Source organism: Bombus affinis, chromosome 18, assembly GCF_024516045.1.
Source record: "Bombus affinis isolate iyBomAffi1 chromosome 18, iyBomAffi1.2, whole genome shotgun sequence".
NCBI classification, from domain to species: domain Eukaryota; kingdom Metazoa; phylum Arthropoda; class Insecta; order Hymenoptera; family Apidae; genus Bombus; species Bombus affinis.
Window position 1 is genome coordinate 5,607,006 of NC_066361.1, and position 26,944 is coordinate 5,633,949.

Sequence of the window (26,944 nt, forward strand, 5' to 3'; positions counted from 1 at the left end):
GTGTGTCTAAGGACACGGGACTATCGGATTTGTTGATGGTAATTTTGGTTAAGCAAGTGAGGGCAGTGGACACCGTCTCCGATTGGATAATAAGACGATTGGTGGACCAGGAAGGGTTTCAGCCGCCCTCGTGAGAAAATTGCTAAGGGAATATACCAAACGCGAGGAAAGCCAATTTTCCGTGTTAACCCATAGTAAACAATAATCGTAAAAAGAAATCTAAGAAATACTCGCTTGGTCTGAAGAACCTTAACCATGGAAATTCCAAGACCCCTGGTGGCTACTTAAGACTATCGAGGGTACTCGCCAAGGATGTGCAGACGTCTGGGTGCTATCCTGCCCGCGGTGTGTGGCCTGGTCTCTGATGTGAATCGACGTTACAACGCCTTTGACCCGATATACTACATGAGTATATTTCAAAACAAACAAAACAAAAGCGGATTTATGCCTGAAAACGAATCCGTAGATCAATGTTTCCTGCGATGGAAACACGAGTTAAAGTCTATATTGAGAGACGCCACCGTCCAACGATTTGTTCGTACGGAATGAATTATTGAAGCAGCGCCTGCCCACACAGCTGCTTTCAATGCAGTACACGAAGAAGGAGTAATTGCGGAGGAGTGTCGCATTCAATATTTAAAATTCCGATGGCTAGATTCTGATATCTCCGACGGTAGCGACATCTCAGATGACAAAAGTGATGGGGACATTGAACGAAGAATGTTACCGTTTGTCCTAAGTTGGATAGTAAGCGCAATTACAAGGAGCGTTTAATTTAATTTTTAAGCTGTAATTACAGAATAGGGCCGTAATTGATCTTGGGAAAAGGAATTTTGCAAGGGGCCAAATTTACGACGCTCTTAGTCGCGTGGAAAGTTCAGACCGTCGAGCCATATCTGATTAAGCATGGAACAAATTCTCGGTAAACTGCATGACGAAAGAGCGCTTGAGAAATGCAAAGATTATGAGAACTTCTTTTATAGAGGAACAGCTGAAGTCTACTTCCTACAACCAATGTGTAAAGAAACGGCCAAGTATGATAAGAATAAAAGACACGGGTCAAGTAAGCGACAAGCCTTTGAGCGATAAGCCTGTGAAAAGAAATGGATGACACAATGAAATGAAATCGCCGAATAATAGGTCATTTGCAATAACAATAGTTAAAAATTGAAGAAATTGAAAAAATGTGACCCAGGGTGATGTACCTCTACAAGATACGGAAAATTTTACCGATAGCTTATTGTAGTACCGAGCACTCGACAAACATACTTAAAAATTAGATTCTTATAGTAAACAGTACTTGACGATAAATAAATGTGAAATTTTTTTAATGGGACCAATGGGAGAACGTACTCTGAAAACGTACCTCATACGATGCAAAAGGAATCATCCTGATTGGTTAAGCCATTTCTGAGAAATTGGCGAACATACATTAAAAACAAAACTTCTTTCCCGAAGTCGGTATAAAAAGTAACATAATTTTGAAATTCAGCGTTAAGTATCGTTTCTTCGTCCTAACACGTTGACTGCCACGACACCTGTATTCGGGTGTCAGCAAAGTTTCTAGTCAGGCCACGTAACCTATATTCGGGTGTCGCTTATTTGACTACTTGCGAAGGATCGTCGTAGGTATCTGAAAAGATATTCCATAATAATAAAACTGTTGAATTGTTATAAAAGTAATACGAAAATGGTTTATTAAAAAATTATTTAGAATGTAAAACTTTAAAGCATTCTATACATAGCTGAGGTTGGTCGGGACAGTTTGGACAATAAGTTGTTGTTTTCTTCAAATTCTTTTGTGCCTTTGTTCGGTCCATTCCACGTCTTTTATTCGCATAACATAGTTTGCATGCGCGTCTAATGCTTCTTCCGGAATCATTTTTCCAAACGGCGATATTATGCTGACTCCGTCGAAGACAAGGATTTTTTGTATTTTCAGACAACCCTAATAATTTTGCAACTAATGATTGTCTAAATATTCTAATATTTATATTCTTCCTTGTTTCAATTTTGTAAACCGTCAAAGCGTTTACAACAGAAATTTCCAGAAGTAGTTGGATGCCAAGTTTTCTGTACCGTTTGATTCCTTTTCTAATTGTGGTGGCATAAGAAACCATTTGGTCGGAATAATCAATACCGCACTTTCCTTCGTTATATTCAACAACAGCTAGTGCTTTTAATGTCGCGAACAAACGAAACGAGAGATTATTCTTGAGACCATCGCTTGAGCGAGTCGCATTACTAAACTATCGATGGCAGCACCTAGCAGAGAACGCTTGGTACTGCTGCGCGCGTGGCCTGGCGGAGATTTCCTTGAAAACACGCGTGGCAGTCAACGTGATTAGAGGAACACGTTAAGTCGAATCCAACTTACCAATAACTATGTTAAAGACAGAGAGAAAGACCGAGAAACAGTTAGACTTCATTTGTTAAACATTAAATGATTAGGTATAAAATGATGAAAATAATAGGTGATCTTGTAGAACCATCGATGATTTATAAATATGTTACAGAAATCAGCATTTTGAACACCTTTCTGTTAATAATAATCGTCCGCCGCGTTTAATTTTCGAGATATTCGCGATAAAGGAAGCTGGTACTGCCGATACCACCTCTTGCATGTGTACTTCTGCATATAGTTGTGCGTTTGTGGCAGCGTATGCTGTGTTGTTTGCCGGCCGCTTATTTTCTGTTTGTAAACGAAGGTTATGCGAGCTTAAAGGTCTCGTGCACAACTGCATATGTCAGGCCGCAAGAAATGTCTGTTATAATTCACTTAAAAGTGAATATCATCAATGTTTGGATCCGACTTCTCGACAGCCGACAACGCTTGCGTGAATTAATAATAAATTAATTATAAAAATAATAGAGAAATGAATAATTGATATTATTTTATGAAATAGAATAATCGTTATTATTACCTCACAACGGTCAGATTGATAAATCTAACCCAAACCTAAGCTCAATGCATTGATAATATTCACTTTTAATTGAGTTATAACAAACATTTCTTTAAGCTTGGCCGGTTTTCGTTTTTTATAAATTCTTATAAAAACCAAACCGACGCATACGCTGCCACAGACTCACACCGATAGACAGAAATACATTGTAGTTGTGGCGGCACATTAAATAAAGCAAGTTATATATACAGAAAAAATTATGCAAAATGTGAGTTACATATTCAGAAATCATTGAAATTGTAGGGTAGTTAACGTTTCTACAATTTCACCTAAATTATTATATAATTATGATATAAAGATATAAACATAATTATGATTATGATATGACGTTTTTGTTCCAACTTATATTCTCAGACGTAGATTTTTGGTGTTCCAAATTCTAAAAGTTGATCTAAAGCTTGCACCCACTAAATAAAAAAGTAACATTTTATGCCGGCTTCTTTTGTTCTTTCACGGAGTTCTGTGAAACAGCGGGGTAGGGAGCAAGACCGTGAGCCGCAGCCCGCTCATTCAACATATGTTACGATTGTATTGAGGTGGTATGTGTTATCCGTGATAGTGTAGTTACCGGCTGTAGATGTCGCCGCTGGGGTACTGCTAATTATTCTTCTATTTTGATGCGTGGAAGAAAAATCGGATCACGGGTGCCGGAAATCGAACCCGGGTCCCGAACGTTCGAAACCTAAGGCGCTAACAACTGCGCTGCCGTGTTCGTTTCTAGTTAGTGTCGAGTGGCGGTATTTGTTGTCGAGTGCCGCCACAGTATGTATGGATTTGTCGATAGATGATTTACATAATGGTTTCAGGTGGGAAACATATGATCACGTTACACAATGAATCCTATCTACTCGATTAAAGCGTCTTACTGTGGATAAATTGAACAACATTTGCCGGTTATTAAACACCTTACCTCCCCCACAAGATTTTCCACATCCGGATATGTGACTGTCGTCCAAACTAGTCTATATGACTATGGTTGGCATGAGTGATCCGGCTACGTGGTAGCGCCGATGTGCCAGCTACTGTGATTCAGAAGTATGTAAACTCGCTAAAGTAAACCACCCGAAAATTGATTCCGGATAATCAGTATCCTACTGGATTTTCTGTAAAAACATCTGTAGAAAGACTGACTAGTCTCCGATTTTGATTATTCTTGGCTATGTTGTAGAAGTCGACAATTTGAACAATTTTTCCCTATGTACATAAGGGCAGAATTCGCGTAGTTCCGAGATATTCGTGAAAAACAACCAGTAACAGAACTGTGAATTCTGTCTATAGTTGTGCGTCTGTGATGGCGTATAAGTTAGTGTGAGTTGCGGACCGCTGGCCGCTTATCTTCTGTTTATAAATAAGGGTCGGCCGAGCGCCGTGCACAACGTGCATATGCGAAGATACAAGAAATGTTTACTACAGAGTTATCCACTTAAGCCGGAAGATATGAGAATGGCAACAGTATAACATGCACGCCATCTAAGAGTTGTTGGTAGAAGTATAATTAGGCGAGAATACAGAGCGATTTAGTAGTCGCCGGTGGACTTTAAATTTGCCGTCAAAATAAGGAGATGATGATCGCTGAGCAAGCGAGCTTCATGTTTTTGTTCAACGATTTCATGTGTTTTCCAAAGTTTCGAAGCAAGCAAGGAACAAACAATTTCCATCCCTCGTCGACTAGTCCGAACGAACTCAACGAGGGTTAAATTAATTTCTGTTTTTGTAAACTGGACTTCTTAAATATGAATTCTAGGTTAATTATGTAGAAAATATGAGATTCCATATTCCGTATTCTTAGATTCAACGTATTCAACGACAGAGCGATCCAAAATCAAATAATACCGGACAATTTGTAGAAAGTGATCGTTATTTAAAAATTTTGACGTACAACTTAGACGAAAATGTTTTATATGTTAAAATTGAAAACTAACCGACGGAATGGAAAAAGGACCTCGATGTTCGTAAGAATGTGAATAATTTCAATTTTTTAATAATTTTGGCAGTTGAATGCAGTTTTAAATAAAAAAAAAAGATTACGTTGTAATCACATTTCAGGTAAGCATAATCCAAGATATCAGTTACAGAAAAAAAAATTGAGCTACATTTGGGAACAGAACTGCGCTTGCTTACTTCGAAGATTCAGGAGCACACGGAAGTTCGAAACCGTCGGGCGAAAACGCGAGACTTACTTTCTCAGCGATCGTTTTCTCTTTATTGCGATGTCAAATTTAAAGTCCTGCGTTGACAGCTAAGTCGCTCTGTGTTCTCGCCTAATTATACTTCTAGCAACAGCTCGTAGATGGCGAACGACATTAGATTGTAGTAGTAAGTGTACACGTTACACTGTTGCCATTTTCATATGTTCTCGTAAGCGTGGGTTCCAAGTTAAGTAGACAACTCTGTATATGCGCATAGATAAATTATACCATACCTACTGAGTGAATCACGAAACATCATCAATTTAGACTATTTTGTTGTTAATGGAATGATTGAAAACATGAAATAGGTATAACATGGTCCAAAGAGACCTTTAAGATAATTATAACAAATTCCATTTTTGTTGTTTGTTGTTCTGTTATTTAGGTTTTTCTGTTTTTGAATTTTCAAAGTCTTCAATTTTTTATGAATAAACTTTTAATTTTCTTGCGCTTCCTTTCACCGGGTATAAGATATATTAAGACGAATTCGATAAGTATTATATTCTCTGTCTATCTAAACAGAGGAAACATTTAACAAATATCGATCTAAGTTCGTGAAGCAGTCGTTAATTTTGCGTTTACCCAAGTGTATTGCAGTTGATGGACGTCGGTTTGAATATCGTCTTAATCAAGATAAAGGATATCTTTGTAATGTTTCTTAGGCTGAGGTGGAAAAAGGATATTTGTTATGACACATGTCGAATTCGTCTAAATATCAACTAAAAGGTAGGCGTGAACAAAATTATAGGTTCATCTATAATGAAACTGAAAATGGACTTGGAAATTCTGAAAGAAAAGATGTGACTTTAGTATAATCATTTTAAAGATGTCTTTGAGCCATGTTATACCAAACAACAATTTTTTCTATTAATTCGCTAACAACAGAATGATCTAAATTGACTATGTTTCATGACTCATTCTGTATGATGATACTAATTTTAATCTTCTTGACCTATAAGCTTTTGCCAACATAAATAACACTTTATGTTTTATATGTGTACATATATCTACGTGTGTATGTCTGTAACCTATTTCATGATTCATAACATTCAAAATAGTCTTCTTAAATAACACTTACCTTTGAAGTACATTGAAGAAATTTTGAAATGCAAAGTATTTTTAAATAAATGTTTTCATTTACAGTATTTTCACTATAATTACATTTTTAGCATTAAATCAAGAAATCTCAAATTACGCATGGAGATTCTATATAGGGTGCTCAGTTACAAATGTAAATAAATGTTTTCATTTACAGTATTTTCACTATAATAACACTTTTAGCATTAAATCAGGAAATCTCAAATTACACATGGAGATTCTATACAGGGTGCTCAGTTACAAATGTAGATAAATGTTTTCATTTACAGTATTTTCACTATAATAATCTTTTAGCATTAAATCAGGAAATCTCAAATTACACATGGAGATTCTATACAGGGTACTCAGTTACAAATGTAGATAAATGTTTTCATTTATAGTATTTTCACTATAATAACACTTTTAGCATTAAATCAAGAAATCTCAAATTACACATGGAGATTCTATACAGGGTGCTCAGTTACAAATGTAAAAGAATTTAAGGGGCGATTCTTAAAGTTAAAATAAGATTAAAATCAGGGATGAAACAATTGTTATCGGTTTTGTTTTTTAGTCATTGATTATTCATAATTAGCCCAAATAATCCCTATACGTGAGCAAACCTTCTTACACGAACGGAAGTAGATCAGTCTAAGCAGTCGAAGCAGCGATTCTCAACTCAAACAATATATGGGCAGTGCTTGCCTCATACAAGTAGAAAAGAAGACTATGACAGTCGAAGATATAAACCATCCTGCGCGGTGTTTTGTAAGAAAAATCGTAGATTAATCATTATACTTGCCTACTCATTAAAATCCATAACAGCATATCGGAAACCGTCTTATGGAATTTTTGAGTGGGCAGGATTAATGTTTTCTCTTTTCCTTTGCCTCCATAAATAATTAATAAATGATAGCACATATATACAATGTTTATACAAATTTCACACACGCATCCACAGAAAAATCGCCAATTTGGACATTTGGTAGAATTTTTTAACTGTTTGATTATCATGTGGATGACTATCCCCAGTGGGATACCATCTTTGTGTTTGTTAGGAACCTTCTTAACGTGCTACCAAATGTGGTCGAATCACACATATTTAATTATTTAGTATCAAAAAATTCAAGTGTATGTGTGACGTTCTCTAAAAAATTCAGGATCGCTTGTCAATCAGTCGCAAATCAAGAATTGCCAGAGCACCAACGTATTATGCAAGAAGTTGTTTACAAACGTATTGGATCGTGTTGCTTTTTATCGTGCTATGTTGTATAAGTTGTACAATACAAATTGTATCGAATTGTGTTGTGCTAAATTGTGAAACATCGAGTTATTAGGTTTCTTGTTCAATTTTTTTTCTTTAAAATTTAATAAACATGCTTCTTTAAACCAAAATGCTACACATGCACGCGATATATCATATCCTGTGTAGTTATATGTATACTTAGGAATAATCAATACAGAAAAATAGAAGAATTATCTTGTTTCATAATTTGTTTGCCACTATACTCTATGGATTAAACGCTTTTATTTACAATTTTCTCTTCATCTTAATTTGCCATATTTTCTTCTTTTATTCTGTTCGGTGCAATCTGTCTTCTTCTCTTCTTCTCTTCTTTTCTTCTATTTCTCTCCTTCCCCTTATTCACGTTTCCTAGATCCAGATAATTATTGTTATATCGTGTAACTATATATATTGTATTCCTACTGTTTGTAATTAAAGATACGTTACTCATTTGTTTGTCATATTATCCAAATTTATATTAATGATGATGTATGATACTTTGACTTGATAATTTTAATGCAAAGGAAACATTTGTTTTATTTTCTACTTCAAATATTATGAAATAACTCATATATTTAATTATATTGTAATTGAATATTCAATTATTAACATTTATATGTACTTAACTAATTTGTCCCTGGTATCAGTCACGGTAACTGTAACAAAACAAAAGAGTCAGCACATCATTTTATTATTCATGAATAACGCGAATGATCTTATATCTGAACATACAGAAATTTCATCTCTTTATTTCCAGTTAACAAATTTTTGAATTTAATTATTTATCTTTCAATCACATTAACGTTGTTTTATTCTATCTATTCTATCTATTCTATCGGTTAAAAATCAAAGGATAAACTATGTTTAAAAGATGAGGAACAAATAAATGTTGATTTTAATAGAAATTTTACCTTTTTACTTTTAAGAACAGTCTTTCCTTTACAACGACGTATAAAAATATGATATACGATCTTTTTCGTCGTTTTATCGCACTTTAAATGAAAACATTCCAACATTCTAATTATCTAAGATGTACCACGAAATTGCATAGTGTTTGAAATTACGTAGAATTTGCACCTCGTTTGTGATGTGTATGATAAGCGCGTGTGTTTAGTAATGCTTCTGTAGTGTGCGTGTATAGTGTGTTTGGAAACGAGTATTAACCTCTTAACCTACAACTACGGGCATAGCCCGTAGTACGATGATCGGGCCAAGCGTAAGTATTACGGGCCTAGCCCGTAGTACGATGATCGGTCAAACGTAAGTGTTACGGGCATAGCCCGTAGTGCGGTGATCGGGCCAGACGTAAGTATTACGGGCATAGCCCGTAGTACGTACTACACAAGTCGTGCGAATGGCTCGGAGGCTGCGCGAGCTTGTTTTTTAAGTTTATCCTTGAGTTGCTTCCATTTGTCTATGATGCGTTGTTTCCATGTTAATCTCCTGTCCAGAGTCATGCCCAGGTATCTGACTGAGTCCTTGTTAGGAATTGTTATATTGTTAATGGCCGCCTGAGGGCAGGTTTGTTTTCGCAGCGTGAAGGTTACATGTGTAGATTTGTTTTCATTAATTTTGAGGCCCCATTTATGAAACCACTTTTCCATAGAGTCGAGACCTCGCTGGAGCGTGGATAAGGTAATTATCGGGTCTGCGTGGGAAGCTAATAGCGCTGTGTCGTCAGCAATTATCGGTATAGTTATCTCTGTTGATATTCGTAAATCGACAGTGTAGATGGATAACAGCAGGGGTCCGAGGACACTTCCTTGGGATATGCCAGCTTCTATTGGGAATGTTGTGGTTGTGGCGTCTAAGTATTTAACCATGAATTGTCTTTTGGTTAGGTAGGACTTTAGGATGGGGTAGTAGGTGTGTGGTAGGATTTTCTTAAGTTCGTATAGAAGCCCTTCGTGCCATACTTTGTCGGGTGCCTGTTAAATGTCTAGGAATATCGCTGAGCAATATTTTTTCTTTCCTAAGATTTGGTTGATATTATGTGTTATGGATTTGCTCTATTGTAGAATGTTGCTTCCGAAAACCGAATTGATAATCTGGCAGTGTTTTCAAATCCTCTAGGAATGGTGTTCTTCTCGAATAGTTTTGACAAAGTAGATAGAAGACTAATTGGGCTACTAATTGTGTATTACTCTACGACTTCTTCTTCCTACTTTCGATATTTTTGCTACTGATAACCGTTGCTGTTTTAGTTCAAGAATTTGCTTTTTTCAGACTCGCTTAATTTTTTTCCGCGTCCCAAATACTTATAAATTTATATAATATTGTACTGTAATCTTTACTCGTTGATAGATCATGAACTATTGAGTAATTTCTAAACATATCAACAGAGTGTGCTATCATTTAGTTCTTAAAATAAAACAATTTTTTTTGTTGCACACTAAACCTCATAATATTTGTAATTATTTTTAACGAACCGCATATCCTGAGTTCATAATATTCAAAAACTTTACACGCGTCATTGAGAAATTGATCTTTAACAAAGTATGTACCTGTTTCCAAAACAGCCCAAGTGCCCTTGCACTGCGCTGGTAGAATGTGGTGGTGCGCCATCCTGCGTGAACCATCTCAATGTGCGTGGACTTTCACGTGCCTGGAAATGTTCGTTACGTATATTTGTTATTTCACATTTATTAAATGTTGTCCCATCAGTAAATAATATCCTCACGGAGAAATTGGAATTGTGTTAGATTTTCTGATTCATTCACTTGCAAAGATTTTTTCTACTTGAATTTTCTCGAATAAGGTGCAGTATTTTATCTCCTAAGCCCGGATCGTCGTGTTGAATTCGTCCGCCAGATTTCGCAGGTTTTAACTTACCGGCATCCCGCAATCGTTGATTTATTTTGTAAAAAGTATCGCTACATTGCAAACAACATTGTAATTTTATATTTTCACTTCTTTGAAAGTCCCTCGTCGATTGTCGGAATGATTCCGTTCTTCCAAAACTGTTCTAACCTCTTATTTCAAAATGTCTTGCTGTTATTTCTGTATTTAGAGGTAGGGTCACAATAGCTATTATTTTATTCTTTGGATAAATCTGTCACACCGTTCTGAGCCGAAAAACCTTTACTGCACATTCTTACATGGACTAGGGATAAAAACAAAAGGACATCTTTAACCTATCGATTAAATCTATCGATTGTAAGTAGAACTATCTTCTAGTTACTATTTCTTGTAACTAGCGCATCTGCATATAGATGGCGAGCGCGAACTCAAGTTGTCATTTTTAACATGTCTAAAACGTGACAATCTAATTATGGAGAGTTTATTCCGAAAGAAAAATTTACGATACAAGGGCGAATGGTATTGAGAAAGCCACCATGTCGTGCACCAGAAGTGTTTAAAAAGAAGTGAAAACCTATTTTGCATAATCCTCGAACTTTACATACCTAGAGATTTATTAGAGATAGTCATTGGACAAGTGGACTTCCTGTTTACTAGATGGGTTTAAGAAATATTTCAATTTTTCAAGCAGTATGTTTCAAACATGGAAAGGAAAAAATTAGAAGAATACTCTAAGAAAACTGTATCATTGAAAGGGAACAGAACTATCGTACTCATTATTTAACTATATCCACGGAATAATATGAAATATTAATTTAACGTTTCGTAGGAACTATTGAAAAACTGACTATAACTTTTTCGGTAAATATTCGCGTTTCATCGCAAAATGTCAAATAATACACACACACGCACACACGTTATATATGTTAGTACAAATACAATTTATCTCAATAAATTACAATCCATTGTATAATTTTTACATGATGAATTATTTCCTAACACGTATCTCGTTTGTATTTATACTTTTTCCCTAATTAATGTGCAAGTTTTAACATTACGTTAAATGACAATTATCAGATTGCGGATTTTTATGGATTTATAGAAAATTTGAAAATGAAAAAATGCAGAGAATGCATAATATATTTATGCATTATATATTTTATTATTACTGTTATATATTTAATGCATTATATATTATCAGTACATTTACATATTTGATATAAAATAATTTATTGAAATATATAAAATACCTAAAGTATATAGTACTTATTCTAATATTTATTAAGTGAAATAACTGTCTACACCTACGTTTTATTTTTTAATTATGTCCATAAAAATATAAATTTATATAAATATCTACAGTCTAACAATTATAAGTATGAAATATTAATAACCATGGTTTACTAACACGAATATTTGCTACTAGGCGTTTGGTCACCTGGAAGCGAGCCACCGCCACCCCCAAAGGAACCGAGTCCTGAACAGAAAGAACCTCCAAAGGATACTGGAATCCCTCCTGTCTGGACGCCTTCCAGCGCCGGAACCAGTCCAGTTCCTGAGAAAAAGGAATTTCGACCGGTGCAATTCGAAAGCCCTATTCTGAGCAGGAAAAAGCCAGCGAAGCAAGAAGTAAGTTATCAAGAGACATATGCTACGATCCGTTTCGTTCGCCCACAAAATTTAGGGAGATTTAATAGTAACATTTCCATCCCACTAAAAATACGAAATGTAAACGTTTTGTTGAAACGATCGAAATATAACGTTACTTAAAGGTTTATTATATTTACTTTTTTATTTTATTTATTTTTATTATAATATTAGATGTATGAAAGAATTTTGTGCTGTTATTAAATCTACCCGCTTCTATTTATTTTAAATACATCTCAAAGAAACTTCAAGCGGCTATGATCACATTGTTTCCTTGTTGAAACTTGTAAAACAATATATATCAGGTCTGTAAGTATGAAACCGGAATCTGCCTATAGATGGCCCTAGTTGATAATGCAGTTATCCCTAAACTGCGTCATGGATGCCAAAAGTCTTTGTTGACATCTCACAAACATTTTCGACTCAGAACGATACAAGTTTCATACAACAGCATAGTTTGTAATAGCGTTGAACATGTCGAATTTTGTGCCTGGAAACTACGATTTGCGGACAGCATTGATTTTCTGTTACCATTTGAAGAAAACTGCTGCAGAATCGCATCGAATGCTTGTCAAAGCTTACGGTGAGCATGCTCTTGGTAAATCACAGTGCTTTGAGTGGTTTAAAAAATTCAGAAGTGGCAATTCTGACGTGAGGAACGAAGAACGTGGAACGTGAAACGTGATCTATTATGAGCTGTTAAAACCTGGCGAAACCGTTAATACCGAGTGCTACCGACAACAAATGATCGATCTGAATCAAGCTTTGCGTGAAAAACGACCAGAATATCAAAAAAGGCAACACAAAGTAATTTTGCTTCGTGATAATGCACCATCACATACAGCAAAACCTGTCGAGGAAACGATCGAAGCGTTCGGTTGGGAAATACTTTCGCACGCGACTTACTCACCAGACTTGGCTCCGTCCGATTACTATTTATTTGCATCGATGGGACACGCACTTTCTGACCAGTACTTCGCTTCTTACGAAAATGTACGAAAATGGCTGGATGACTGGTTTGCCTCAAAAGAGCGACAGTTTTTTTGGCGTGGCATCCACCAATTGTCAGACAGGTGGGAAAAATGTATAGCTAGCGATGGGCAATACTTCGAATAAAATATTTTTAATCATTTTCATACAATAAACGTGTATTTTCTATACAAAAATTCCGGTTTCATATTTACATACCTGGTACAGTTTTAATTGACAGTATGCCTCGTAGATTAAAAGCATTAAAAAAAAGTAAAGGAAAGTGGACGAAATACTAGGTTGAAACCTTGATTCGACGAGTATAATTAAAGCGCAAAACTGTAAACGTGGTTTGAAATGTCCATTTTTGTAAAATGTTCTGTACATTATCAATGGCAGTGAAAATGAACTATTACACTTCGTTAATCACATGCAGCTTGTAGTTACTCTTACCCTGATCTTTACCGATCGCTTGAAAAATTAGTCGTAGCATCGCCTTTTACATAAAATCAGCGGAGTGTGTTTACACTTTTACTCGTCACCGTATAGTAATGTATAATATTTCGAGATTTGTGAAGATTTATTTTATTTATATAATTAATATATTACATACATAATTGAATTAAAATTAGGATTCAGGTACTTTTGAATTTTCGAAAATTTAAAATCATTTAAGTCTATTTATTATTATCAGCTATTAGTTGTATAAATATTTTAACAACACGAGTGTTAATAAAAATTGGAATTGCTTTAGAAATTTATATCCCTTTATCATTAACGCTCTGTCTTCATTCATATCATTTGTCAGAGTACACAGGAGGCCCCACCACCTTGGGAGACGGAAGAGGAAAAGAAAGAAACGTCACGAAGTTGTTACGACAGCAGTACGCGAATTGTCAATTCGCATTCAGCACCTTCGCAAGGATTAAGTTCATTAAGTTCAACACCTCATCTGCCACGTGCCCAGAATCCAACTATAACGCTGCTCCAGAAAGCAAGAGGTGAAAGACAAACTTCAGAGTAAAAAATAGATTCATATAAAAAAAGAATGAATAATATTATTTTAAAATAATAAGAAAGATCATTTAAATATAAATATAGCTTTATTTAAGAAATTTAAAGAAATTTAATTCTATATATTTTTATATTTATTATTATTACCATTTATTTGTTTTTATTTGCATGTACAGTTGCACGTACACGAATTTGTTCATACTTGAAACAGAGTAAGCTTCTTAACATTGAATCAAACGACTTGAGCTTTTTCGAGAAGTTGGAAGGATTAGTTTATTAAATGACATGTAAAGGACTTTTCGAAAAATTACATTTAATTGTAATCGCGAAGAACATAGTGAAGTAGTAAAATAGTATAGCTTGTAATAAAAATTTAAAAAATACTCTCTGTAGATTTATGTTAGTTACACGTATACATATACATAATATACATAAGCTGCAAGTTTCATCAAAATCGATTAATACAGAAACAAGTCGTAGCCATCGGAATCTTCAAATTTATTGCAGTAATAAGCTGAAAGTAGTGCTAGTAAAAAAATTGCAATTTTCACTATTTTTAATCGTTTGTAGCTCATAGCAACGTTAACCGATTTCGATACGATAAAATGTTAACCGATAAAATGTTGAGCATGTATATAATTGATATAAATGTACAAAACATATGTTTAAAATCTTCGTTGCAGCCTTAGATATGAAATTTGTAAAAACCTAGCTGTACTGTTTTCTGCGCGATTCCAACAAATTGCGATCTTTTCGAAATTCTTTTATACGTCATCTAGTAAATTAATCCTTTTAACTTTTCAGAACAACTCTTTTGGTTTAATTTTAAAAAAGTTATTCTGTTTTAAAGGATGTACGATTACGAGTAACAATAATATAAATTTATAAATGCATGAACAAAAAGAAATAAAAAATATATAAAAATATATATATAATGGTAATAATCATTAAATAGCATATGTATATAAAACATATATACAGGGTGGTTGGTAACTGGTGGTAGAAGCGGAAAGGGGGTGATTCTACGCGAAAAAAGAAGTGGAAAATATAGAATACAAATTTTTCGTTTGAGGCTTTGTTTTCGAGAAAATCGACTTTGAATTTTCGCTCGGTACGCGTGCACTTTATCGCGTCTCGTTATAACGGATCTCACTGTAGATCGTTGTCTCGATTGACGTTATGTTGATAAACACTTCCAATGTGTTAGAAAGTGTTCATAGAAATTTAATTAGAAGAGCAGAAGTATGTGTTCGGCAGAATGGGCAACATTTTCAGCAATTTTTGTAATAATAAACTTTATGATTATTTCATATTATTTCATTATGTATTCCTAATTTTCCATTACGGCAAAAACAGACTTAAACTGCGATAATATCCATCGAGACAACCATTTACAGTGAGATCCGTTATAACGAGATGCGATAAAGTGCACGCGTACCGAGTGAAAATTCAAAGTCGATTTTCTCGAAAATAAAGCCTCAAACGAAAAATTTTTATTCTATATTTTCGATTTCTTTTTTCGCGTAGAATCACTCCCTTTCCGCTTGTACCACCAGTTACCGACCACCCTACAGAATACGTAACAAGGAAAGGATATTTGAAATTGTACGTCGATGTATGATCCATAGATGTATGTAGCAACAGAGAGAAAATATATCGAATATCAATTATGAAGATCTGTACTACAAGTGGATCTATGAATTTTTGTGTAAATTAAATGTGTCGCGGAGAAAATCATTTGTGGTACGGAACGCTAGTAAATAATAAAAATTGATTTTATACCGAGAGCATTGCTTCTAGGATTTACATCAATTAGACATTTTTATTCCTGGGTACCGTAATACCTTTAATTATGGGAAGCTTTTTTTATCACCCTGTATATTATACAATAAATATTTTCAAAGAAATTGTCTGTTCTAAGCGAAATATTACCTATTTTTAAACGCAATATTGATCTTGTATCCCACAATAATCTTTCATTTCTATTTGCATATTAACTTATATATTATTAACATTATTTCCTTTTTATATAATTTACTAATAGTATATAGTTATAGTTACTTACTAATTTTCGTACGAAAATAATTATTATTTCATGAAATTTTAGAGGGGCAATTACCGAAAGGTGCAGCCTATCTGGAGGAGACCGAAACGATAAAACGTCCACCGAGCGACGAGAAGCCGATAATTAGTCCAGGCGAGATCAGTGAGTAGATTTTTCATAGATTTGTAACCGTTGAACATATACTTTATCACGTGTACCGAGCACGTAATTTCAGTTTAACCGTATCTATAAACTCTGTTTCGTGGATTCACCCGTGAATTACTTTTTAAAGTGTAATTTACTTTTATCCTGTGTTGTGTGAAGAATTCCCGTGAATGTCGACGTTACGCGTGGTGTGATAAATCGTTCTTTACATTCTCGATAAAATTCGTGTGAAACGAGCCCTTGCCGGTTACCGCATTATGAAACTAAGCTGATGTTCGCTCAGTTTACAACGTGAAGAAAGAGTACGAGAGCGAGCCAGAAACAGAAAATGAACCGCCAAAGAAGATGGCCGATTTGAGTCCTCGAAAATTCAATGGTATTGGCCCAACATCTAAGGAGGGTATTCCTCTCGTTTTAAGATCGGTAGGTCTCTGCATCTGTCTCTGGTTAAGAGTTAGTGAAAAGTTTTAGAATTTAGGTTCATTAATGTATTAAGATTTATTTAAACATATTATTAATCCCTTACTGTACTACTGACAGACTTTCTACTGTGTATCTTGTATTATTTAGAAACTACTAAATTTGAAATATGATTCTTTTATTGCAATATTAAATTTTAGCTGAAATATATGATTATATCAACCCTCTATAACTGGATTTCTTTTCGTTAATGATAGAAAGAAATTAAAAATTGTTTGTGACTTTCTACTTTAATTTTAACTGCTATTACAAGGTCATTTGTTTCTGTATAATTTTAAACTAATACAAATATACAGGGTAGTTGGTAACTGGTGGTACAAACGGAAAGGGGGTGATTCCACGCGAAAAAAGAAGTCGAAAATATAGAATACAAATTTTTCGTTTGAGGCTTTGTTTTCGAGAAAATCGACATTGAATTTTCGCTCGGTGCGCGTGCACTTTATCACGTCTCGTTATAACGGATCTCACTGTAGATCGTTGTCTCGATGGTTTCTCGGAGTATAAGTTTGTTTTTGCCTTAACGGAAAATTAGGAATACATAATGAAATAATATGAAGTAATCATAAAGTTTATTATTACAAAAATTGCTGAAAATGTTACTCATTCTGCCGAACACATACTTCTGCTCTTCTAATTAAATTTCTATGAACACTTTCTAACGTATTCGATTGTTTTAAAGTATGAAAGGCTACAATAATCTTTTCTTTCAGTTGCTCGCAATCCGTTATAACGAAACGTGATAAAGTGCACGCGTACCGAGCAAAAATTCAAAATCGATTTTTTCAAAAACAAAGCCTCAAACGAAAAAGTTTTATTCCATATTTTCGACTTCTTTTTTCGCGTAGAATCACCCCCTTTCAGCTTGTACCACCAGTTACCGACCATCCTGTATATCTAGTGATAAATATATTACGAATGTTTATGCAATTTTAAATTGAATATGGAAATTTGTTTCAGTTGCTCAAATATTACTTTTTTATGATAATATGTACTCTGTAAATTTTTAGATATTTAAATTTTATATGAACGTCTACAGCCTAGTGAAAATTTAAATATAATTAATAAATAAAATATTGATTAACAATAGTAAAATATACATATATTAATATAATAAAAATAAAATTTAAACGTTAAAGTATTTTGTTTACATGCCACATAGTGTTATAGAGGATCATGTACAATATTTGTAACTGTCACATTCATATGAATGTCTGCTGTATAGTTAAGTTAATTAACTACAAGTAATTTGTTCTACATTATTATTTACTTTCATAAAATTTAATTTTATTCTACGAACCGCACCGTATTTATGAATACTAAAATCTTTGCATCACAGTGTGGGATTAAATAAATATCAGGATTTGTGTAATATGTACATATATGTAGGGTGTCCCAATAAATTTTGATTACTTTGAATACCTTTGTTAGTTCTACATGCATGGAAAATCTTTATTTACAAAAGAATATATTATTCTTTATTAATTCAAGGAATATAATTTATTATGTATAAATTATTAATTAATTTATTTCTTAGATAAAAATGACGTTCAAAATTTTGGAAATCTTTCATTTAATGAAGTAGGAATTATTATTGGCATGTCTTATAGCCTCCTTTGCATCATAAAAAATCTGTAAATAAAATTTTTCCATGTCTTTGAAAAGGCAAACCTCTAAAGCACTCAAAATTGTTGAGACACATTTTATATCTGCAGAATGAATTACACAATTTCAAATTCTAAAAGTAAATTTCTTACACAAGATTAAGAGCAGAAGTAATTAGTCAATACTAGTACCAAAATTAAAATGAAGATTTGATATAACAATAGTTTTGCTTTTTTCTCAGTGAAATGCTGTATATGACAAAAAATTATTTAAATGATTCAATTAAAATACATATGTACATATAATATTGAACCACGAAAATTATTTACTATACCATTTTAAAACTAATGCGTTTAGCTATGATATTTAACAGTTTTTAACATCCTACCGTTATGAATAAGAAATCTCATTGACTTTTACTTTAGAATTAATGAATTTTCTTCATGTTTGCATCATTTGATTAAAAAAATAAAATTTTAGGAAGTCAAGGAGAATAATCAAACAAAATGGTATAAGAAAATGTACGACTCGTTGCATCGTGCAGACAGAAGCGGTGAGTTTGTGTGGCAAATATGTACTGCGCAGCTTCAATGCTTATACGAAACGATTGAAAGTTGTAATAGCCATTAATATTACGAAAATGCTCAGCAGTATTTTCCTACTTTTTTTTCTTTTTAATTTTAACTAGTCTAACGGATAATATACACATAATAATGTTATGAAATAGTGATCTGTTAGTAACGTTTAACATAAATTACTTCTATCTCATTAACACGTTGACTGCCACGCCACCTGTATTCGGGTGTCGGCAAAGTTTCTGGTCAGGCCGCGTAACCTATATTCGGGTGTCGGCAAAGTTTCTGGTCAGGCCGCGTAACCTATATTCGGGTGTCGCTTATTTGACTACTTGCGAAGGATCGTCGTAGATATTTCAAAAGATATTCCATAATAATAAAACTGTGGAATTGTTATAAAAGTAATACGAAAATGGTTTATTAAAAAATTATTTAGAATGTGAAACTTTAAAGCATTCTATACATAGCTGAGGTTGGTCGGGACAGTTTGGACAATAAGTTGTTGTTTTCTTCAAATTCTTTTGTGCCTTTGTTCGGTCCATTCCACGTCTTTTATTCGCACAACATAGTTTGCATGCGCGTCTAATGCTTCTTCCGGAATCATTTTTCCAAACGGCGATATTATGCTGACTCCGTCGAAGCAAGGATTTTTTGTATTTTCAGACAACCCTAATAATTTTGCAACTAATGATTGTCTAAATATTCTAATATTTATATTCTTCCTTGTTTCAATTTTGTAAACCGTCAAAGCGTTTACAACAGAAATTTCCAGAAGTAGTTGGATGCCAAGTTTTCTGTACCGTTTGATTTCTTTTCTAATTGTGGTGGCATAAGAAACCATTTGGTCGGAATAATCTATACCGCACTTTCCTTCGTTATATTCAACAACAGCTAGTGGTTTTTATGTTGCGAACAAATGAAACGAGATATCATTCTTGAGACCACCGCTTGAGCGTCTCGCATTACTAAACTATCGATGGCAGCACCTAGCAGAGAACGCTTGGTACTGCTGCGCGCGTGGCCTGGCGGAGATTTTTTTGAAAACACGCGTGGTAGTCAACGTGTTGGAGGTTATCATTCTTCTACTTTCTTTTGAAATTAATTTTGTTTGATTGACATTGCGATTTTTCGAATAACATTTCTTATTGTCACAAATTAAATTCAGTGGCTTCTTGCAGTTTTGCAGTTTTCCCGTGAAAAATTGTTCATGCGAATTTACTATAATTTAATTCTAACTAAAAAAATACCGTCGCTTCTCAAAGAACAAATCTTTCTTATTCCAATATTAATATCGAAACACGTGTCTTCGAATCTTTGCTTAAATAACGAATCGTTATAAATTAGAATAGATTAAAAAGTATTAAAGTATTATTCGAATAAGAATTTCAATTCTTAAAACAAGCAAACTATCAGAAAATCACAAGGATCTGAGATTAATATCTAATCTCATTTTCAGATGACTACGTAACCGTTCATTACAAACAAAGAAGAGGTGAATACACGCTCCAACGAATTCAACATATTATCATATAAACGAATACTAATAAATGAAATAGTTTAGAAAATTAACACAATCATGATAATGGCCTTCTTGTTCCGTCGAGATTTCGCTGTTTTTAACCAGTTAACTGCGTTCCACGTGTATATACAGTGTCCACACAGTGTGTGTTAAACGTATCGATAACTTACGTAACACGATACATACGTTGGCTCACGAAAATCTTCCAACATTTCTTAAAACAGAATAACTTTCCTGAAATTGGTGTAGTTTTTTCGAATTTTTTATCTATGTAAAAATATGGGAAATTATATGGAACAGGGGCGATCTCGTCAATTCCAACGACCTTGAATCATGTTGTCAAGATCATCGTTCTGAACAATTTTTTTCTCTGCATGTTACAGCCGCTCGAGATATACACAAAGATATTTTTATTACTATACATATGTATATTTAACGATACGTAACTTTGTTGAGTCTCAGTTAGATTGAAATTAAATTGGAATTAATTTCAAGTTATATTTGCGAGATCTGTAACAGGAAATATTAGTTCCCGTTTTTCGCCGTTAAATACGTTCTATGTTTTATTTATGAGCACCGTTGTCCGAATTAACAAAGTTCATTCTATGGCTTATCGCTAGATGTTTGTATCCTTTCTTGTTCAAGAAAAAATATATAACACGAAGTAGGAATTTTAAAATAAAATTGTAAAACCAGTCAATTTGACTGGTGTAGTAGTTTTAATGTTAATAATGGAACAGGTCTTTACGTCTGAACTTGTAAATACAGATAGAAAAAGCAGGACAATTCAATTTATAATTGTTGAGAATTATGGATCTTGATGGCCGAAATATTGTTATGGAAACATTGAATTTACACTTGGGATTAATATTAACGTAGACATATATTCATTTTATAAACGATTTCTAGAATATTCATCGATACACACATCGATACGCACGCGTCTCGGCACTTTCTTCCATACCCGACCTTTAATCGACAGCTAACCGACCGAAATGTTTACATTCGTCTGTTTTTCAGACGCCGCGCACACACATACCTCTACACACTGATACCCACATACAGTGCAGATACCCTTTTACCCAGTGCAGCACACAAAATTATACATATCTCAATAATAATTACCATAGATATTCGAGAATATGGACAATTTATTCAGTAAGAATTTATTTATTGTCTTGAATTATTTAAGTAACGACATCCTTCGGATGAAAGCACGAACACGGGTAATGCTGCACGCACAACTGCATCTGCTAAACTGTAAGAAATATCCGTTACAATTTAATTAAAAATTAATATTACCAATATATTTATTACATTTAAGTATGGGTTAATCTTTCAATCAAGTGAATGCAAACCGGCAACTTTTGTGTAAAATAATAAAAATTACGCTATTTCGTAAAATAATATCAATTATTGTCATCTCACGCAATTGTTGCCGACTAGTTTAAAAAGGCCAACCGGAACTCAGACTCAATACATTGATAATATTCATTTCTATCTTAATTATAACAGACGTTTCTTACAGTGTCGCGTATGCAGTTGTGCACGCAGCTTTACTTAAGCCTGTTTCACCCTTGTGCGCATAAACATAAACAGAAGATACAGTAAGGAGCAAAACTGAACACACATTCAGCATTTTAATATAAATGGTATTTTATTCAATGTCTGTAGATAGAACACAAGAAAAGCAAAATATATAGTATCATATAGGACTATATAGAGTATTATATAAGTTGATGTTATCATTATTGTTTTGGTAAATAAAAATTGTTTTCGTGAAATCAGTTTTGTACCGGAAAGAGAGCTGTCGGAATCAACTAGTGTAAATATGAACTTTGTTAACAACTGATGTTAATGTCCAGGATCAGAATTGTATTAGTAATTAATCTGTTGTAGTTTCTACAATAAGACACATCAAAGCATCTTTAATATTTCGTAAAGAAGTCATTATCGCGGAGCGTGATGAATAGTATTATTATCTTTCAACTAAAAAATTTTCAACAAACAAGCTGCTTGCGAAATCTTTTTTCATCGAAACGATATCGTACTGATGTCCCTACATCTTTTTGAGGCCATCCGAAATTGTTATCTTCTAATTAGAAGAGAGGATTATAAAATACATCACCTCCGAAGTTGCAACAATCGCATCGATAAGTGCAAAATTGTTAGAAAATTATTAGATATGTTAAAAAAAATTAGTAAATGGACGGCTCGAAGAGCACTAAAAGAATTTCATTCTATGGTAATGGAAAAGAAAAAGAAGCCTGTTGTTTCAAAGAACAATGTCAAGGCCTGCCTACGTTTCGCACAAAAATATAACATTTGGACTATTAATGAGTGGAAATAAGTGACTTGGTCTGAGAAATCTAAACTTAATCGATTTTCATCGGATAGACATTTGTGGTGCTGAAAGAGAAGAAGTGAAACTAGTCTATTGCCACGTTCCCCCTCCCATCTATCTTCGTTGATGATGTCATCGATATACAAACAATGGTAAAGTCCATTGAGAAAGATATTAACAAAGAGGACTAGAAATTAAAAATAAACAATAACCAAGTTAAAATTCTGCCGGCTAACCCAGATTCATATAGAAAGATAACAAAGCTACTAAAAACCTTCAACGCTAACTGCCATACTTACCAACTTAAACAAGAAAGACCTTTTCGAGTGATACTATGCAATATCCATCATTTGGCTAACTTAGACGAACTGAAGTTCGAACTCCTTAAACTTTTTTTTTTATTTAATTCTTTTCATTCTCAATTTATCCAATTTGGACATTTGGTAGAATTTTTTAACTATTTGATTATCATGTGGGTGACTATCCCCAGCGGGTGCCATCTTCGCATTTGTTAGGTTATGTCCTTTGTGAGGTCTGCTGGGTGTTTCCTTTTCAGTCTTCTTTCCATGTTTGAGGTGTTGATCGTTTCCGCAGCTAGCCGGTTTGGGTGTGTTGCTATTCTTGATTTGTATCTTTCTGCATATCTGCTAATTTCTTCCTTGACCGTTGGGATTCCCAGGTTCCTCCGTATGTCATCATTTCTGACCATGGTACCATGGTGCGTTAACTATTGTTCTAAGAATTTTAGCTTGCATTGTCTCTATTTTGTTTATATGGCTCATTGCTGCTGTCCCTCGTAGTGACATTCCGTATGTCCAGATTGGTTTTATGACCGTTTTGTATATTTTTAATTTATTTCCTATACTTAATTTGGATTTTCGACTTGTTAGCCAATGCACTTGTCTCCTTGTTGTCTGTATTTTGTCTATTATTGATTTAGTATGCTGTTCCCATGTGAGTTGTGTATCTAAGTGGAGTCCTAGGTATTTGACTTGCCCTGTTTGTGTTATGTGCGTGCTGTTCAGTAGGATGTTTGGTGGAATCTGTTTTCGCAGTGTGAATGTAATATGGTTGCATTTATTGGGGTTTGCTTTTATTTGTTTATCTTGCAGCCACTTTTCTATTTTTGTGATATGTTCTTGTAGTAATTTGACTGCTGTTTCTGGGTTAGTGTTCCTGACTAGTACAGCTGTGTCGTCCGCGAATGTCAGTATTTTGCTATTGGTAGTTGTTGTTATGTGTAATGTGCATAGCATTGATCCTAAGACGCTTCCTTGCGGAACCCCTGCCTTGATGTCTTTAACTTCAGAGTATGTGTCCTTGATTTTTATTACGAAGGTATAGGGTAACACTGCTAGCGCGCGGATCAGGACCAGCTCAAATTATATTCCTACTTGTACTTACACTTCTGTATTAAAATATATTTTCTACTTAACAATTTATCCACACGATCCTCTGTTCATACATCTGATAACCTCGACACAAACAATAGGTAAAAACTCCGAGTATGTGTTCAGTTTTGCTCCTTACTATAAGCGTTAGGGTTTGCTAGGTCATTCTATCCAATCCCTGATAACCAATACAGACGTCGTCACGGATGCACAATGATAAAGCAAAATTCACTGTTCTGATACCGATTGTTTTTTATGTATGTCTCAGACATGTATTAAAAAGTCATTGAAACCGGAGAGAACGTAATGGTTCTACAGTTTCAGTATGTAATTACCCAAATATGTTCTGTAGATTTATGTCAGTTACATACAGGATGTTCGGCTACAGATATAAAAAAATTTAAGGTGGTTTTAAAAAACAAATGCATTTTCGGCTTTGTCTTATAGTTATTGCAAATTAAAAATTAGTCGAAATATTCCTGTGCGCGAGCAAACTTTACGCCAACGAAACTATAATAGGTCAGCCTAAGCAACGGCGTACACAGGAACCCTCACATCGAACGATAAATGGGCAGCAGCTTACATCGTAAAAGTCGTAGAGAGTGATGTGATCGAATAGGTGTGAATATTATAATGCGCCATTGCACATGATCATGATCATTATCAGTAATTTGTATGAAAACAAAGAATTCCTTCAAGGAATCTGGCCATGAAGTAGGGAAAGCAGTGGTGACTTTTGCAAGTAGACTGTGAGGGACTGCCCGGTACTTAGTTACAGCTTTTCTGACAAGCTAAATCAATCCAAGTGGAAACAATTCCACTGGTAAGCTAAATTGGCTCAGCCATTTAAAAAATGGATTCTATACGTTTACACTGAAAGCGAGTTCAAATGCCTCGAAGGCTCATCTAGCTCGAACTATCTTGGGATTGCCTCTTGAGCAATTTTTCGGAGATCTCACAAAGGGGGTCTTTTTCTCTTCCCATTCCTAATTCATGCCACCATCTATTGATCGTCATGCTACTGTTCCTGCTTGTCAGTTGCTTATAAGCTCCTTGTAGTTGGCAATCCAAGTTTATTTGAATGAGGAATGAGATAAAGAATAAAAAAGAAATACACAATTAATATTAAGCACTTAGTATCGCAATGATGAAAAAGTACACATATTTGGTTGTTAATGTCAAACAGAAACCCAAAATTTAATGATTTCATTTACGTTTGTCAACATTTCCACAAAATTTGTTTACTTTTAAGACTATTTTTTAACCTTAATCTATTAATCAATTAACTATCTAAATCTTAAATTATCTAATTATTAATCTAAATCTGTTAATTTATTTATTAATTTAATTAAACTTAATTTTTAATCTATCTTTAATTTTAATTTAAAAAATTTTTATACTCATTTGATCAAACACCCTAATTTAAAAAAAAAAGTTTACTAAATATGCTACATAATAAATAACAGATAGCAAATTTCAATCTTAAATAATGAATAACTTATTAATCCCAACCTAACCTATAACTTATCTGCTGAAAAGCTGCAGACATCGTTGTGTCTGCTACAATGAACGGTCATGAGCGGCGGACTTGATGACTGTGGCGTGCCGTGCGCGTTATAAATTTGCAGCAGGCCCTCGAGAAGTTCTTCGCGCCCTCGTGAAAGGCCTATTTTCGACAAGTCAGTCTTCGCCTAGCCTCGCAAAATAAAGAACACTGCTACCGATCAGCTGTAAATTGTAAAATCGGTGACGTGTTTTCGCGGAAAAGCTTTATTTTATTTGCATTTTATATGTTTTTTTAACAATAAATAAGATCATTAAAGAAATCTAAATGCGAAAGAGTTTCTGTTAAATATTAACATCCAAACATATATGTAGTATTACGATAGAAAATTTGTTTGTCACTATGATATTAATTATTATTTACATTTATTATTTATTATATTATTTATATAATATTATTATATTTATATTTATATATATTGTAATTCTGGACAGTCGTTTGTTTCGTAATACATTTTTTTTATATCATTATTTTTCGAGGTATGAAGATCGAATTTATTTTCTAAACTGAGACTATATTCTTCTTCAGATCATTTGATGGCGCTTCTAAAGACGAATTCAGTAACTTTACATGTGTACGATCGATTCCAATTAGTTTTTGAGATACTGAGCTTACAAATTTATTGATTTTCGGGGAAGAAACTTCACTAGTCTTCTCAGCGTCTAAAATGCCGTGTGCTAGACATTCTCTTTTGAAAAAAATACAAAGTCTGACCCAAGATTGGACCTAACCTCAACCTAACCCCAATAGATTGGATTGACTTTCGGTGGATCTCCCACTTTATCCTACAAAGTGCAAGGTTATCTACAGAAATTTCGAACATGTATAACTAACATGTATCTACAAAAAATATTTTTTAAATTTTCACTGCAGTAACTTTCTTGAACATAGTAAAAAGTAGTAGAAACTGATATATCTTACTATTTTTTCACGATTCCGACCAATCGCAACTTTTTCGAAACCTTGTTTACACATCAATCCCCTAAAAAGTAAGTAAAGTAACCTTCCTAACTTTTCAAAAGAATTTATATTTGATCCAATGTTAAAAATGTTATTCTGTTTTAAAAAGTGTTCGAATACTTACCAGTGAGCCAGAGTACATTGTACATAAACATTCGATGCAAAACAGGAGTGTGCGGATACCCGAAATTACGAGTTCTCGGGCTTCGTAAGGGGTCGGATAGAGCAAGATTCTGAAAATTTTCTTGACATATAAAGTGCAATGATGACTGAATTCAGGGGCTGATATTGTATTCGGGGCAGGATTTTCCAGGTAAAAATTATTAAGTTTAAAAGAGTTTTCTTATTGTTGTTATT

General features: G+C 33.9%; 1 protein-coding gene and 2 long non-coding RNA genes across 4 annotated transcripts in view; 1 reads left to right on the forward strand and 2 right to left on the reverse strand.

The window, feature by feature from the left end:
- The window catches only part of LOC126926444 (uncharacterized), a 343,177-nt gene that overhangs the window by 195,518 nt on the left and 120,715 nt on the right, over positions 1-26,944 (forward strand). The window contains exons 11-16 of the mRNA XM_050742776.1: positions 11,740-11,942; positions 13,738-13,930; positions 16,051-16,149; positions 16,436-16,575; positions 18,715-18,787; positions 20,266-20,301. Of these exons, the coding sequence (XP_050598733.1) occupies positions 11,740-11,942; positions 13,738-13,930; positions 16,051-16,149; positions 16,436-16,575; positions 18,715-18,787; positions 20,266-20,301 (744 nt within the window). The remainder of the gene's footprint in view (positions 1-11,739; positions 11,943-13,737; positions 13,931-16,050; positions 16,150-16,435; positions 16,576-18,714; positions 18,788-20,265; positions 20,302-26,944) is intronic.
- The window catches only part of LOC126926460 (uncharacterized), a 153,879-nt gene that overhangs the window by 17,139 nt on the left and 109,796 nt on the right, over positions 1-26,944 (reverse strand). The gene's annotated exons all lie outside the window — the stretch shown is intronic.
- Positions 6,303-10,659, reverse strand: LOC126926469 (uncharacterized). Of its 2 annotated transcripts, XR_007714635.1 has the most exons (5): positions 10,195-10,659; positions 10,019-10,119; positions 8,142-8,170; positions 6,649-7,883; positions 6,303-6,537 (listed from the first exon to the last, which is right to left on the reverse strand). It is a non-coding gene; the product is annotated as an uncharacterized LOC126926469 (long non-coding RNA). The 2 variants fall into 2 exon arrangements; XR_007714634.1 differs by having other exon boundaries at positions 10,019-10,659.